General features: G+C 35.5%; 3 protein-coding genes across 7 annotated transcripts in view; 2 read left to right on the top strand and 1 right to left on the bottom strand.

Moving 5' to 3' along the window:
* Positions 1-3979, top strand: part of ripor3 (RIPOR family member 3) — a 55475-nt gene extending 51496 nt beyond the window's left edge. For all 4 annotated transcript variants that reach the window (XM_065279596.2, XM_065279594.2, XM_065279595.2 and 1 more), the window contains 5 exons: positions 397-555; positions 651-853; positions 942-1025; positions 2794-2884; positions 3670-3979. In XM_065279596.2, coding sequence (XP_065135668.2) covers positions 397-555; positions 651-853; positions 942-1025; positions 2794-2884; positions 3670-3767 — 635 coding nt within the window. In that variant the 3' untranslated portion in view covers positions 3768-3979. The remainder of the gene's footprint in view (positions 1-396; positions 556-650; positions 854-941; positions 1026-2793; positions 2885-3669) is intronic.
* A 1782-nt stretch (positions 3980-5761) lies between these two features.
* On the bottom strand, positions 5762-7581 carry blcap (bladder cancer associated protein). Of its 2 annotated transcripts, none has more exons than XM_065279592.2 (2): positions 7472-7581; positions 5762-6721 (listed from the first exon to the last, which is right to left on the bottom strand). In XM_065279592.2, exon 2 carries the CDS (start codon positions 6589-6591, stop codon positions 6328-6330), a length of 264 nt encoding a protein of 87 aa, XP_065135664.1. In that variant the 5' UTR covers positions 6592-6721; positions 7472-7581; the 3' UTR covers positions 5762-6327. The 2 variants fall into 2 exon arrangements, with proteins under 2 accessions (XP_065135664.1, XP_065135665.1); XM_065279593.2 differs by having other exon boundaries at positions 7476-7581.
* Positions 7582-8761: 1180 nt separating this feature from the next.
* Positions 8762-12323, top strand: tmem74b (transmembrane protein 74B). Its single transcript, XM_065279401.2, has 2 exons — positions 8762-9367; positions 10277-12323. Exon 2 carries the CDS (start codon positions 10326-10328, stop codon positions 10998-11000), a length of 675 nt encoding a protein of 224 aa, XP_065135473.1. The 5' UTR covers positions 8762-9367; positions 10277-10325; the 3' UTR covers positions 11001-12323.

Genomic DNA, 12323 nt, shown 5'->3' with positions numbered 1-12323 from the left:
AGGCTACATAATTATTATACAAATTACGCACACATTTAATATGTAAACAAAAACTTTTATTCTGCAAACAATTAGTCGTGCCTAATCGTTAGGCAGCTCTAACAGAAATGCTGTCATGTTTCAATAAAATGTACATACAAAATATTACACAGTTAAGGCTACACTAGTGAATAATGATTATTATTAACATCATTAAACTTGTGATGAGTCTTTACATTATCTACTGAGCTCAAATTCATTGCATTTTCCTGTGCTCTTTTGATTGAGAGGATATTTGATTTTAAACAATCAAATAGCCGATACCGATTATGTGCCGATATATCGGTGCATCTCTAATGTCAATATAATATTCTGTTGAGTTATTGTTCAGTAATGTTGTTATTGTTTCTCTTGTAGTTTTCGGTCAGTTGCTTCATCAGGTTCAGTGCAGTTGTATGATGGTATCTGTAAACCTGTGCACTACAGACCGAGTGTCTGTGTTTCAGCTGCTAGTTTACCTCAACCGATGGAATATAACTGACTTTGGAGAGCACATCTCTCATCTCTCAAAAGAAGGTAACAACACAAACACTTCCTCTATCACAGATTACATAACCAACGTGAGATTTTTTAAGATAAGGTTCATGTCTTCTCTGATTGGTTTGCTTCAGTGTATCTCATAGCCTGTCTGGAGAGTCCCAAGAGGAGGCGAGCCCTAAAAAAGCTGAAGGGGAGGCGGATCTCCGAACTGCAGCCGACGAATCGCACCCTGCACCTTTTAGCCAAACTACAGACAGACGCCAATCACAAGGTTTCCTCAGCAGCTGCTTCTTGTCTCAGCAAGGCATCGCGATCCAAATCTTTTAAGACAAAGGTAAAGACAAAACCCACACATCCTGAGCATTATCTCATAACTAAATATAAGGAATTGTACAAATATCGAACTCGAAACTGTTTTATAGGCAGTGGTTCACTACACAGATCTGCTGAGAAACAGTGACACGCAGGTGCGGCGTGAGGCCTGTCTTGCTTTGAAATGTCTAAAGGTAAGAATAGGTTTTTATTGACGTGATTTTTCACCTTACACAACCATGGGTTTGTCAGCATCCTCAAATCCTAAAACTGTGATTTACAGCCTTAGAAAAGTGATCTCACTGATATCTGAGAATTGTTGAGAGGAAAAACATTAAAGGGGTCATGTGACGTTACTAAACATTATTTGTTCATTTGGTGTAATGTGTTTACACGGTTTAAGGTTCAAAAACGCATTATTTTTTTACATTACTACCCAGTCTCACAAGGTTTCGTGTCACGTAAATTTTTGATTATTTTTTCGTGATATTATCACAAATTTTCGCGTTTATTCGTGATCGTATAACAAATTCCTGTTTTCGTGTGATTATCACTTATTGGTTACTTAACTGCTTTTTCCTATTTTTAAACCATTGTCGCTTCGGTTTAGGGTTAGATTTGGTGCCTGCATTAGAATGTCACTTTATGTATTAGTTTATACTAATTTTTTTATATGTCGCCTGGCGTTAGGGTTAGAGACAGGTTTGGGTAGGGATGTCATTTTATGTAAATCTAACCCTAAACCGAAGCGACAATGGTAAGAAAATAGTACAAAACAGTACATGATAATCACACGAAAACAGGAATTTGTTATACGATCACAAAAAAAAACACGGATATTCGTGATAATATCACGAAAAAAGAATCAAAAATTTCGTGCGACTGGGCTGTACATTATTGTTGCTCCTCAATGCCCCTGACTTTTTAAAATGCGTCAATTTTTTTTTAAAGTTCATCGTTCTGAAAAGCGTGGCGGGCTCTGATTGGCCAGCTATCCAGTGCATTGTGATTGGCCGAATACCTCACGAAAATGTAACCATATTTGTAATATCAGTTTCCAAAGCAAATCGTCTCCACGAAATGCTTGCGGCTGCAACAATACTACATAATACTATAAAAGTTAGGTCTTCTTTCTTTACGAATTTATTTCAACGGTATTATGCAAATCTCACACAGTGAGGTAGATATGTGGGGGCGTGTTTAAATGAGGCATTTTTGGAAGGCATGGATGAGCCTTTTTTTGGGTTTAAAACTTTAATCTTTGCGACTTTACTGATCTTCTAAATGAACAAACAAAGGAAAACATGAAATCGCATCATACGACCCCTTAAATCCTACAGAATACATTTGTCCTATGGGCAGTATTTGTTTATCCTGTTTAACATTTAAATGCGGGGTCCATGATTTTTGAAAAACTTAGAAAAGACATTTTACCAAAACACACTTGTAGCCAATCGGCATTAAGGGGTGTGTCTACTAAACGACATCATTGCCTGGGTTGGGTATGGGGAGAGTCTATCAAATGAAGGTCCAGGTTCTATTGGGTTAGGGGCGTGTTTGTTTAGGTCATTTTAAATGTCAACATTGGCTTTCAGAGATCATGGACCCTGCCTTTAATACTGGATTCTTTCTAATCTTGCATTGCTTGACAAAATGTTATCCTGATATTGCTGTTGGCTTGATGTAGTGATGTTTTCATCCTACTTTTAAAGCAGTATAACAATAGCACTTTATAGTGAACAAATACAACAAACAAGTTGTAGTTTAAAAAAATACATCTAACGTTAGACCAATGACAGTGGATAAAAGTTTCATTCTGGTGTGAATTACTCCTTCAATCACAGCAAAATAACCTGCACCCAAGGTTTAATAAATCATGCTTTTGTGTTTATCTTTTATCTGATTCTTTGTTGGTTGAAATGAATGGTTTAGTTGAAATGGTTTGTCATTTGTATGTCTTAGGCTTCAGAGAGCGCAGAACAGGTGGCTGAACTGTGGCTGTCGACAGATGAAGACTTGAGAAACGCTGCTCGCGAGGCTGTGTTATCATTTGGTAACTGAATCTTAAACTATCACCAGATTCTATGCCACGTGATCACCATTAAAATGAGGCATCTTAATAATTTTACCTTCACTGCATTTCAATAAGTTGCACGAGAGTTCATTGTCAATTAAAGGCTCACTACGTAAGATTAATGTAAAAAAATATCCTAAATATATTAAGTTGTGTACTTTCATTATCCCAAAAGTTTCCAAGGATTTGTAAATCCAGAGAAATTCCTGTTTTAAATAATGTCTCGTCCCTTGTAATTGTCGCCTTGTAAAAGTAATTAGCCTTGTTGTTAAGCATTTTTGTTCCCCTAAGGAAAGTGGTCATGATCTAAAACTTACTCCAGATGTTAAAAATGTGATAAATCTGAGATTTTGAAGTTGTAGACATAAAACATTGATTTCAATGGTTACATTTTTGTGGAGCCCTCACAGACAGCAGAAGACTCTTGGCCGGATCTGCACCGAATCTGGGCCAATGTCACAACTAAATAACTCCCACTTGACGAAAGGTTTTAATTTAAACACGGTACTGACTAATCGCTTCTTCTCAGCCCTGTAATAACACATCAGCATACCGGTATTAGTAGAGATTCCAATACCTCAATTTGGTGCCAAAGCGACATGGGGGACTCTGCTAAATGACTCATTTCTTAATTTAATTTGATTCAGTGGGTATCATTATAGAACTTGTCTTTTCAAATTTACTTTTATGTGCTTATCTATTAAAATGTCTTAACTGTCATTTCTCATTTTTATTCTTACACTGTTTTTCATGTTTCTAAACAGGTAAGAAAGGCCACATTGCTTTCCAGCAAATGGACCGGATCTATGAGATACAGGAAGAGGCTTATAAGAATCTGGAAACTGAAATCACTATTTTATAGAAAGACAATAAGCTAAATTTCTATTAGCTGACTGCATAGCGTGGAGAGATGCAGGCCGATTTTGTTTGAACACATTTTCAGTGTCTACTCATATTGCTTGGTATTTAATGCATTATTATTATGATCATTTTGTGTATTTTTATGGGTGGAATATTTATAAAAAACTGTTTTGTATATTATATCTGTATCAAACCATTAAACATGTAAATATCACTTTAAGAGTATCTTATTGACAAAATATGATAACTACAATAGAAACCAGGTCAAATAACTTTACATCATTCACAGCTATTTCATCTTTACAGATTTTATTAGTTTGTATATTTCAGTGTCCCTCAATGTATTCATATTTCCTAAGTTAAAATTGAAAGCAATATTATAGGTTAAACAATAATTTAGAAAAAAGGTTTGTGAAGACTCATAGGGTTGGGAGTCGAAAATCAATTCCAATTCTGGAATCGGATCTGTACCATAAAGTTTAAATTCCTCATCAATTTCTGCATGCACATTTTAAGATAGCCTGGGTCTTTATAATTCACGTTATCTGTGAAGACCTTACCTGCAACAGTTTAATAAAAGATATTTGAATTTATTTTTTTATGTCACCTCTGCGTCACATAAGGCAAAAAAAAAATTATCCATGCAAAAATATTTTAAATATGTTTAAATATATGATAAATACATTTTGTAGAAAATTAAAGCTTAAATATTTTTTTACATTTGAAATATTTAGTTTAACCTTCATTTATTAACATACATTTCAAAATGTATTTCAAGGGCAACAAATACATTTCTAATTTTACAACCCATACAGCAAAAAATATATTTTCCTGGCCAAAGTGTAAAATTTTGTATAAAATGTGTATGTATAAAATGTAAAAAATATATTTTTGCAATTGAAAATATATTTCATTTTAACTTTTCAAACATGTTCTATTTACAGGTTTGTAGCATACAAAGTTTTACTTCCAATGCGATGTGAATATAAATGCTTCAAAATATATTTATTTTAAAAATATTTTTAAAAAATCAAGAAAATACATTGGTTAAAAATAAATTTTTGTAAACATATTTTTTTAATATATTTCAGCATTTTTTTGGGGGGGCAATTCTTTGCATATTTTGAAATTCATTTAAATTACGGTATATTTGAATTTTTTTTTTTTTTTATATATGGGGTTTACTCCTAGCTGATTTCTCATTTAGTTCTAATGAAAATTAACCATCGTTTAACTATGGTATTTGTAGCAAAACTACAGGAATCACAAATTTACAATTGTCTCATTATAGTAACCATAGTTTAACCATTATATTTGTAATAAAACTATGGTAACAAATGGTAATCAATCAGGGTTGTGTTTCCCAAAAACAATGTGAGCTAACTAAATTCATAAATTCCATTAAACTCTATTGGTAACTTGCGACTATAGTTGCTTTCGGGAAACATTGGTTACTACACTTTTAATATAGGCTAATAAAAAGGAAGTATTTCCCCAGTTATTTTCTTTGAAAAATACTGTTCATCAATATACTCTTGAATATTGATGACTTTTTACCAAATTGGTAAAAATCGAACAATACCCAACCCTAACCAACTTTCAAGTTAGTAACTATTATAATTTCCCAGCAAAAAAACAACCACCACCACCACTGGCTTCTTTAAAAGGGTTATATGACATTGCTAAAAAGAAAACTACTTTGTGATTTGGTGTAATGCATCAAGTTTAAGTGGTTTAGGGTTAAAAAAAAATTGTTTTCCATGTAATGCACATTATTGTTGCTCCTTTATGCCTCACCTTTTTTTTTACAAAGATAAGTTTTTCAGAAAAGTGAGTGTGCTCTGATTGGCCACCTATCCAGATGGAAATGATGTATCAGCTCCCAAAGCACAGCATCTCCACTGCTAGTTGTATCGTATCATACAAATTATGCACTTTTTGTGTTTTTCTCTGCTATTTCTCTCTAAAAAAATTCTTACACACACAGCAGAGCAGTTGAAATTTGATCATTAGAAACTTTATTGAATTAAAAGTTGTGACAGCATTTGAGCTAACGGTGCAATACAGATGCAAGAGATCATCAGACTTGACCGCCCTCTGCGGCATTAGCTCAATTAATATTTACCTCTGAGAAACGTTCATCTCACGTCTATCCTCTTAACACTTGAATTCATACTGATTATTGAAACATGAACAGAAACCCAAAATTGTAATATACAAATTTATACACACGCACACATTACCTCCTACCCTTTGGGGAAAAACAGCATCAAGAAATGAAAACAATTGTAGATAATAATTATGAAACCCTAAAGGCAACCCATGCAAACGTCAGATTCCTTAACCAAAGATGAGATACCACTGTGCCCCTGGCATTAGATTCAAGTCAGGGAATGAGGGTAGTTTGTTATGGGTTACAGCAGGACTGTGAAGCGGTTGTCAGCACGGATACAAAGAACTGAAATTTCCCAGCATTCCTGGTGGGTTTTCCCATTCACAGTCCAGATTGAGATCGCCCAGGGTCTGTGTATGAATGTCATTGGGGATTCTGAAGATCCAGTCTAAGTGCCCACAATATTCGGGTCGTGTGCGGAGTCGGGCAGTTGAGAATCGTGGCAGTGATACAGAAAGCAGTTTCCCCAGCAGCTGTAGCAGATGAGAAACAACGCCGCCAGGAAAACTAAGGCACAAATGGTACATGGCTTCCTCTCCAACAGGAAGCTAAGCAGGTAGAAGCCCATGAACATCGAGTGGTTAAACCACAGGGCTGGATTTAAGGGTTTGGGAATCAAGAGGACCGGGAGCAGCCACTGGAGGCAGTACATCGTCTCTGTGTGTGGGGTGGCCGGGATGAGCTCAGATAGAGGACAGGATGGCTGGTGTGACACTACACAATCACAAATCCCTTGTTTATCTGCAAGGGATTAGACTTGGTATTCAAATACCAGGGAAGGCCTTTAAAAACAAGATCAAGCATAGAGTCAGCTCATTAATAGTTTAAGCAGATAATTTCAAGTTTGACTTAAAAAAAAACTCGTAACCATATAAGGTGCCAGTTATTAAAGCAACAGGGTGTATTTTAGGAATTGTACGCAATGATGCTATTTTTAGTTCGTGGCCTCGAGTTCCAGATGACACGTAAAGCTGAACATTAAGCTAACCTGACAACCAATCCGACTTAAAAAAATAATACCATCACTTCAACTGATATACAACTGTTTTAAACACTAACAACTATTGACTGTTTGGTAGACCTTGAAGTAATTTTGGAAATATATACATATTTGTATTTGGTAAACATTGAAGTACCCAGGATGTAATAGGCATTATAAAATGCCACGTTTAACAAACATTAGACATACACAGTAGACAAACATTTATATTGCTGGCAACACTGTTTACACGATGCTTTGCCAATAAACTGCACAAATATCTACATATTTCATTATTTGGTAAGATATTGCCCTTAATTATAAACATAATAATGTAATTATATTTTAATTATATTACACCAAAATACAACACATAAACAATGATAACACAATACTTTTAGCCAATTGGCTGACCGGATATCTAGCATGCGTTAGCGTGTAGCTAAACGCTAGCAGCCAAATAAACATTCTGAGCGCAAATCTATAAACTTTTTAGTATGGCAAATATTTAAACATGACATTTTTAAAAATACTTGAATGAAATTGTTCCTACCTGCCATTATTTAAATTCAATCATGTTCACCCATATGTGCCATCGCCATTACTTGCTTTGCTTTAGGTGATTGCGTAGATTTCAGCAACTGTAAGGACCCCTTGTGCCCCGCGAATGCCTGATTAAAAATCTGAAACTTTTTTGCCGTCAAACATGTACATTTAATTAAAGATGTAAAGGACAATGTACATTAGTTGTATAAATATAAATATAATATAAATATAAAAAAATCCATACACAATATTGTTGATTATGCAACGTATGATTTTCTCATGAAAAATAGAGTCAGTCAAGTACTATCTCCTAAATTAGGCCTATTTAAGAAGTTTATTTCTAGGGAATTAATTTAGTTAGAAAATTTTTCACTAAGTGAAAGAGAGTACAAACTTTGTGAATTATATTCTTGGTGGCAAAATTAAGTTCAAAATAGGTTATATATATATTATAGGTTATATATTAAAAGTCCTTCAAAAATATTTCTGAATCCTCTTAAAAATTGCCACAACAGCATATGCTCAAAATAAATGTAAGATGCTTTCATTGGTTATATCAGTCTTGTTAAATATTTCATAATTTCATCAAGAATTAAAAACACAATGCACAAGGTTTAATGTACATGCACTGTAATGGTACTTTGTACTATTTAGATCTATAATGCCATTTAAAATGATTGAACAAGAATTTGTTGATTCTTTAAATTTCTCTTAATTTATTTGTTTTAATATAAAAGTAAAACACATTGAAGCTAATTGTTACATATCGAAGATCTTCCTGCATGGTCTCAACATTCGATACACAAACATTCTCTCATATGAATATGAATAAATGAATGATAAGGTAGTGTGAAATTTGCAAATATTAGTATTCCCTGTACAGATGGATGAAGAAACATAAATCTCTTGGCCTGAACCACTAAATAAATAATGCAGTCCATATGTTTCCATGGCAATCCCAATGCTTTATTAAACATTTCCAAGATTGTAATAATGCACTTTTGACTTCCAAAAACAATAAAGCCAGAGTGAATAAAGTCTGTTTTTGATTACAATTAAAACGTATTTCTGCACTTAAACTAGCATTTTAATGAATCATCTGATGGTGTTACCATAGCAACCATAAGCCAAGAAGGGCCACATGCATGGGCCAAAATCTGCATAGCATCTTTATAGCATTTTAGACTACATCTGGATTGTAATTGCATGCCATTTTCACCAAAAATGTAATATAGTTAACTAGATCTGCCAATAAAATACAAAGATGACACATAATGTAATCAGATTATATGTTAGGAGATCACTTTTAAACCTATAACCTATATGCCTCCATTTCTTTTATTTTTATCCATAATTTTTACTTGAATGGCACTGCTAATACATGATACATATTTTTACTATTAATATTGATGGATTACTATTAATTATATTTCCTAAGGATTTACTATTAAACATTCATTCATTTATTATTTATATAATATAATGCACACAGTAATGACACATTATTAAAAGGGTTTATCTATTTTTACTCTCTAATTATTTTTATTATACAAAACACATAATACAACAGTCAGCTAACCAATAAAACATCAGCATGAAGATCACATAGCCAGATCAATTCCTCAATGAGCAGTCTATGTTAACAGACACCAGTGTTTGTGAGGTTGATGTAGGGCAGTGGATTTTACAACTATACACAAACAAACTATACCATATGTGCACATGCAGCACTGGATTGTGTAGCTGAATTTATGACGAATAATCTGGCATGTGCGTTTGCGTTCAATGCTTAACATGAGTGTTTCGCGCATGGCTAAATCTTCCCCCGAGATCTCCGTGGAGAAGGTCTTCCTCCCAGCATCTCACCCTTACCATGATATCTGTGGAGCAATCGAGCCTGAAGGTAAGCAGCTCTTCTCTTGCTAATATTTATTGAACCTGTATCGATTCGTCTATTCTGCATTATTCGATTAAATCGCATCCTAAATGCCCCGGTTTACGTATTAGCCGACGCATGTTATGCATTATGCAAATTAAACCACAAAACGCTCGAGGTGTCGCAAGGTCAAAATAATAAAACAATTGGGTAGGTTACGCGTAAAAGTGTAACTAATATCGTCGATAGCGTAGGGTAGCAGTCTAGTTGCGCTCAGGCAATGAGATTTTACGCGTCTTGCTGACACGTTGATGTTATGCTGTATTCACAATTTCATCATTTCGGTTTAATATCTGTCTGATGAAATCAATTTTAGTTTTCAGATTTAACCCTAACTGAGCGCACAGCTGCCGCGCATTGACAATATGTGAAGTAAACGCGCGTATGGCATATGTAAATAAACACATTAATGCAGTATAAAACCCTCCTGAAAATACAACAGAAACCATCACAAAAAATCGAAGGGATTTAATGGTTATAATGGGAATTTGAAACTGTAATGGTGTTTTAACTGGTATGCTAATGTCTGGGTTCTGTTTGTGGGCTGTTATTAGATGGGAACCAACAGAATCCCACTGGTTGGCCCAAAGCATTACATACAGTACAAGACTGTTTTAATGGCTTAAATGGTAAATAGCTGATTTAAAAAGTAAACCAATGAAAGTTGTTGGTGTAGTTTTTTTTACCCATGGTTGAATAAAAGATGGAGAAACCCAACAGTTGGGTTTAAATTAACCTGCTGGGATGTTTAAAACCATGGTGGACATTTTCTAGGTGATTTGTGGCTGTGTCTATATTTTAACCAGCTGTGGATTCAAAATAACCCAGCAGGAACTGGCAATCTGACGAATAAATGTCCAATCTCTTCTCTTTCAGGTGAAACGAGAGCTATTTGATTCAAGATGAGTATACGCGCGCAGTGTCGATGGAGTTGAACGCCGTGGAGCTCCGTGATTTGGGGGATGGGAGCAGGAGAGAACCTCATCCGGACACTTCAGCACCGCGGACAGCGAACGGCATTGAAAACGCGTCGTTCGAGGATGAAGAACCCGGAACGAGGATCCGAGTCACGTCGGGAACATCCGGAGGAGATCCACCGCCTATACAGAGAGAAGTGCCATCCCCGCGCTCCGACGACGAACCCGAGCTCGAGTACAACGACCATTCGGTGGACTACGGTTTTATATGCGCGCTCGTGTTCCTCGTGAGCGGGATCATATTGGTCGTGATAGCCTACACGATCCCCAGAGAGGCCAAAGTGAACCCGGACCAAGTAACAGCGCGCCAGATGGAGAAGTTGGAGATGTATTACTCTCAGCTCGGTTCGCACCTCGACAAATGCATTATTGCTGGACTTGGCTTGCTGACTCTTGGAGGGATGCTTTTGTCTGTTTTGTTAATGGTGTCTATATGCAAGGGAGAACTGTATCGACGGAGAACGTTCGCCAGGAGACCCATGAAGTCGTATGGGTCCATCAATATGAGGATGAGGCAATTGGCGGAGGGTGATGGGAGGGACGCGCTCGTGGAGTGTGAACGAGGTGCTGACGCCGATGGCGCGCATGGTAACCGAGATCCTACGGGAGCGCAAAGCACGTAGCACAACACCGGATCACAAACGTAAGCTGTATTTCAGAAGGTAACATCAGTTCTTGCAAAGCAGCCAAGTTTGTTTGTGTTTAAGATATGTTTTGCAATGACTAAATTGTATTTTGGAAATTTTAGTCTTACGTTTCAAAGTAAAAAGTTTATAAAAACACTATTAAAATCAAGGTAACTTCTTTATTGGGATATACTAGTGGGCAAAAGTGATATGCAGGGGCCATATTTGTACAATATTTGCTTTAAATGTACCCTCAGTTATACTTTAGGATTTAGTAAAGTAAACTGTAGTACAATTCTTACTGTCATACTGTGGTGTTTTTGAAACTTAACATAGTAAATATTAAAGTAGGCCTATACTACAGTATTTACGAGTTCATCAGTTCTCTATAGTTAACCCTAGATAATATATATATACTTGTCAACATTTGAAGTGGACCAAAACCTTTCATAATAAAAGTTGTCTTTGTGTACCCGTTCTTGTCTTAGGACAACTTTTTGTGATCCACTTTAAAGGTGCAGTGTGTAATTTTTAGAAGGATCTCTTGACATAAATGCAAAATATTATACAAAACTATGATCAGAGGTGTATAAAGATCTTTCATAATGCACCGTTATGTTTTTATTACCTTAGATTGAGATGTTTTTAATCTACATACACTGAGGGTCCCCTTACATGGAAGTCGCCATTTTGTGCTGCCATGTTTCTACACAAGCCCTAAACGGACAAACTTTTTTACTAAGTTGTCTCCGACAATGACATGTTTGTCTGGTGGCGGCTAACGTAGCTCCTCTATGCGTTTCAAAAGCGAGGGGTGAGCAGTAGACTGAGCCGTTGGTTGCAATGTGCAACCTCACCACTAGATGCCGCAAAAATGTACACACTGCACCTTTAAATGTTGACCAGTGTAGTTAATAAATTATACAAATTGTATTATACAGTTTATTATAGTTAGGATGAAAAAGTATACTGCATATATCTTTAATGATATTTGAATAGGGCAAATATGTCAATTTTCCAAAGTTGGACATCACTTTTGGCCACTACTGGTCCCATAAAGAACTTTTGGATAAATAAGCAAGACAAAGTTCTTTGGGGGACCCAAATTCGTTCGTCTGTGTAAAGATTTTTTGAGCATCTTTATTTTAAGAAGTGTAAATAGCACATGAAGCTATAAGCAATGGTAAAGAAAAACACAAAGTATACTTATTACAATATTGCTGCCTTGCAAGGACTGATCATTTTAAAGGAAAACACCACCGTTTTTCAATATTTTACTATGTTCGTAACTCAACTTAGATGAATTAATACATACCTATC

The sequence above is a fragment of the Paramisgurnus dabryanus genome, chromosome 7, assembly GCF_030506205.2.
Source record: "Paramisgurnus dabryanus chromosome 7, PD_genome_1.1, whole genome shotgun sequence".
NCBI lineage: Eukaryota > Metazoa > Chordata > Actinopteri > Cypriniformes > Cobitidae > Paramisgurnus > Paramisgurnus dabryanus.
Note: the sequence above shows the minus strand (reverse complement) of the source record. Positions and strands in the feature narration are given on the sequence as shown.

Coding starts and splice junctions, on each gene's coding strand:
- blcap (XM_065279592.2), bottom strand. CDS start 6,591: ATGTACTGCCTCCAGTGGCTGCTCCCGGTCCTCTTGATTCCCAAACCC.
- tmem74b (XM_065279401.2), top strand. CDS start 10,326: ATGGAGTTGAACGCCGTGGAGCTCCGTGATTTGGGGGATGGGAGCAGG.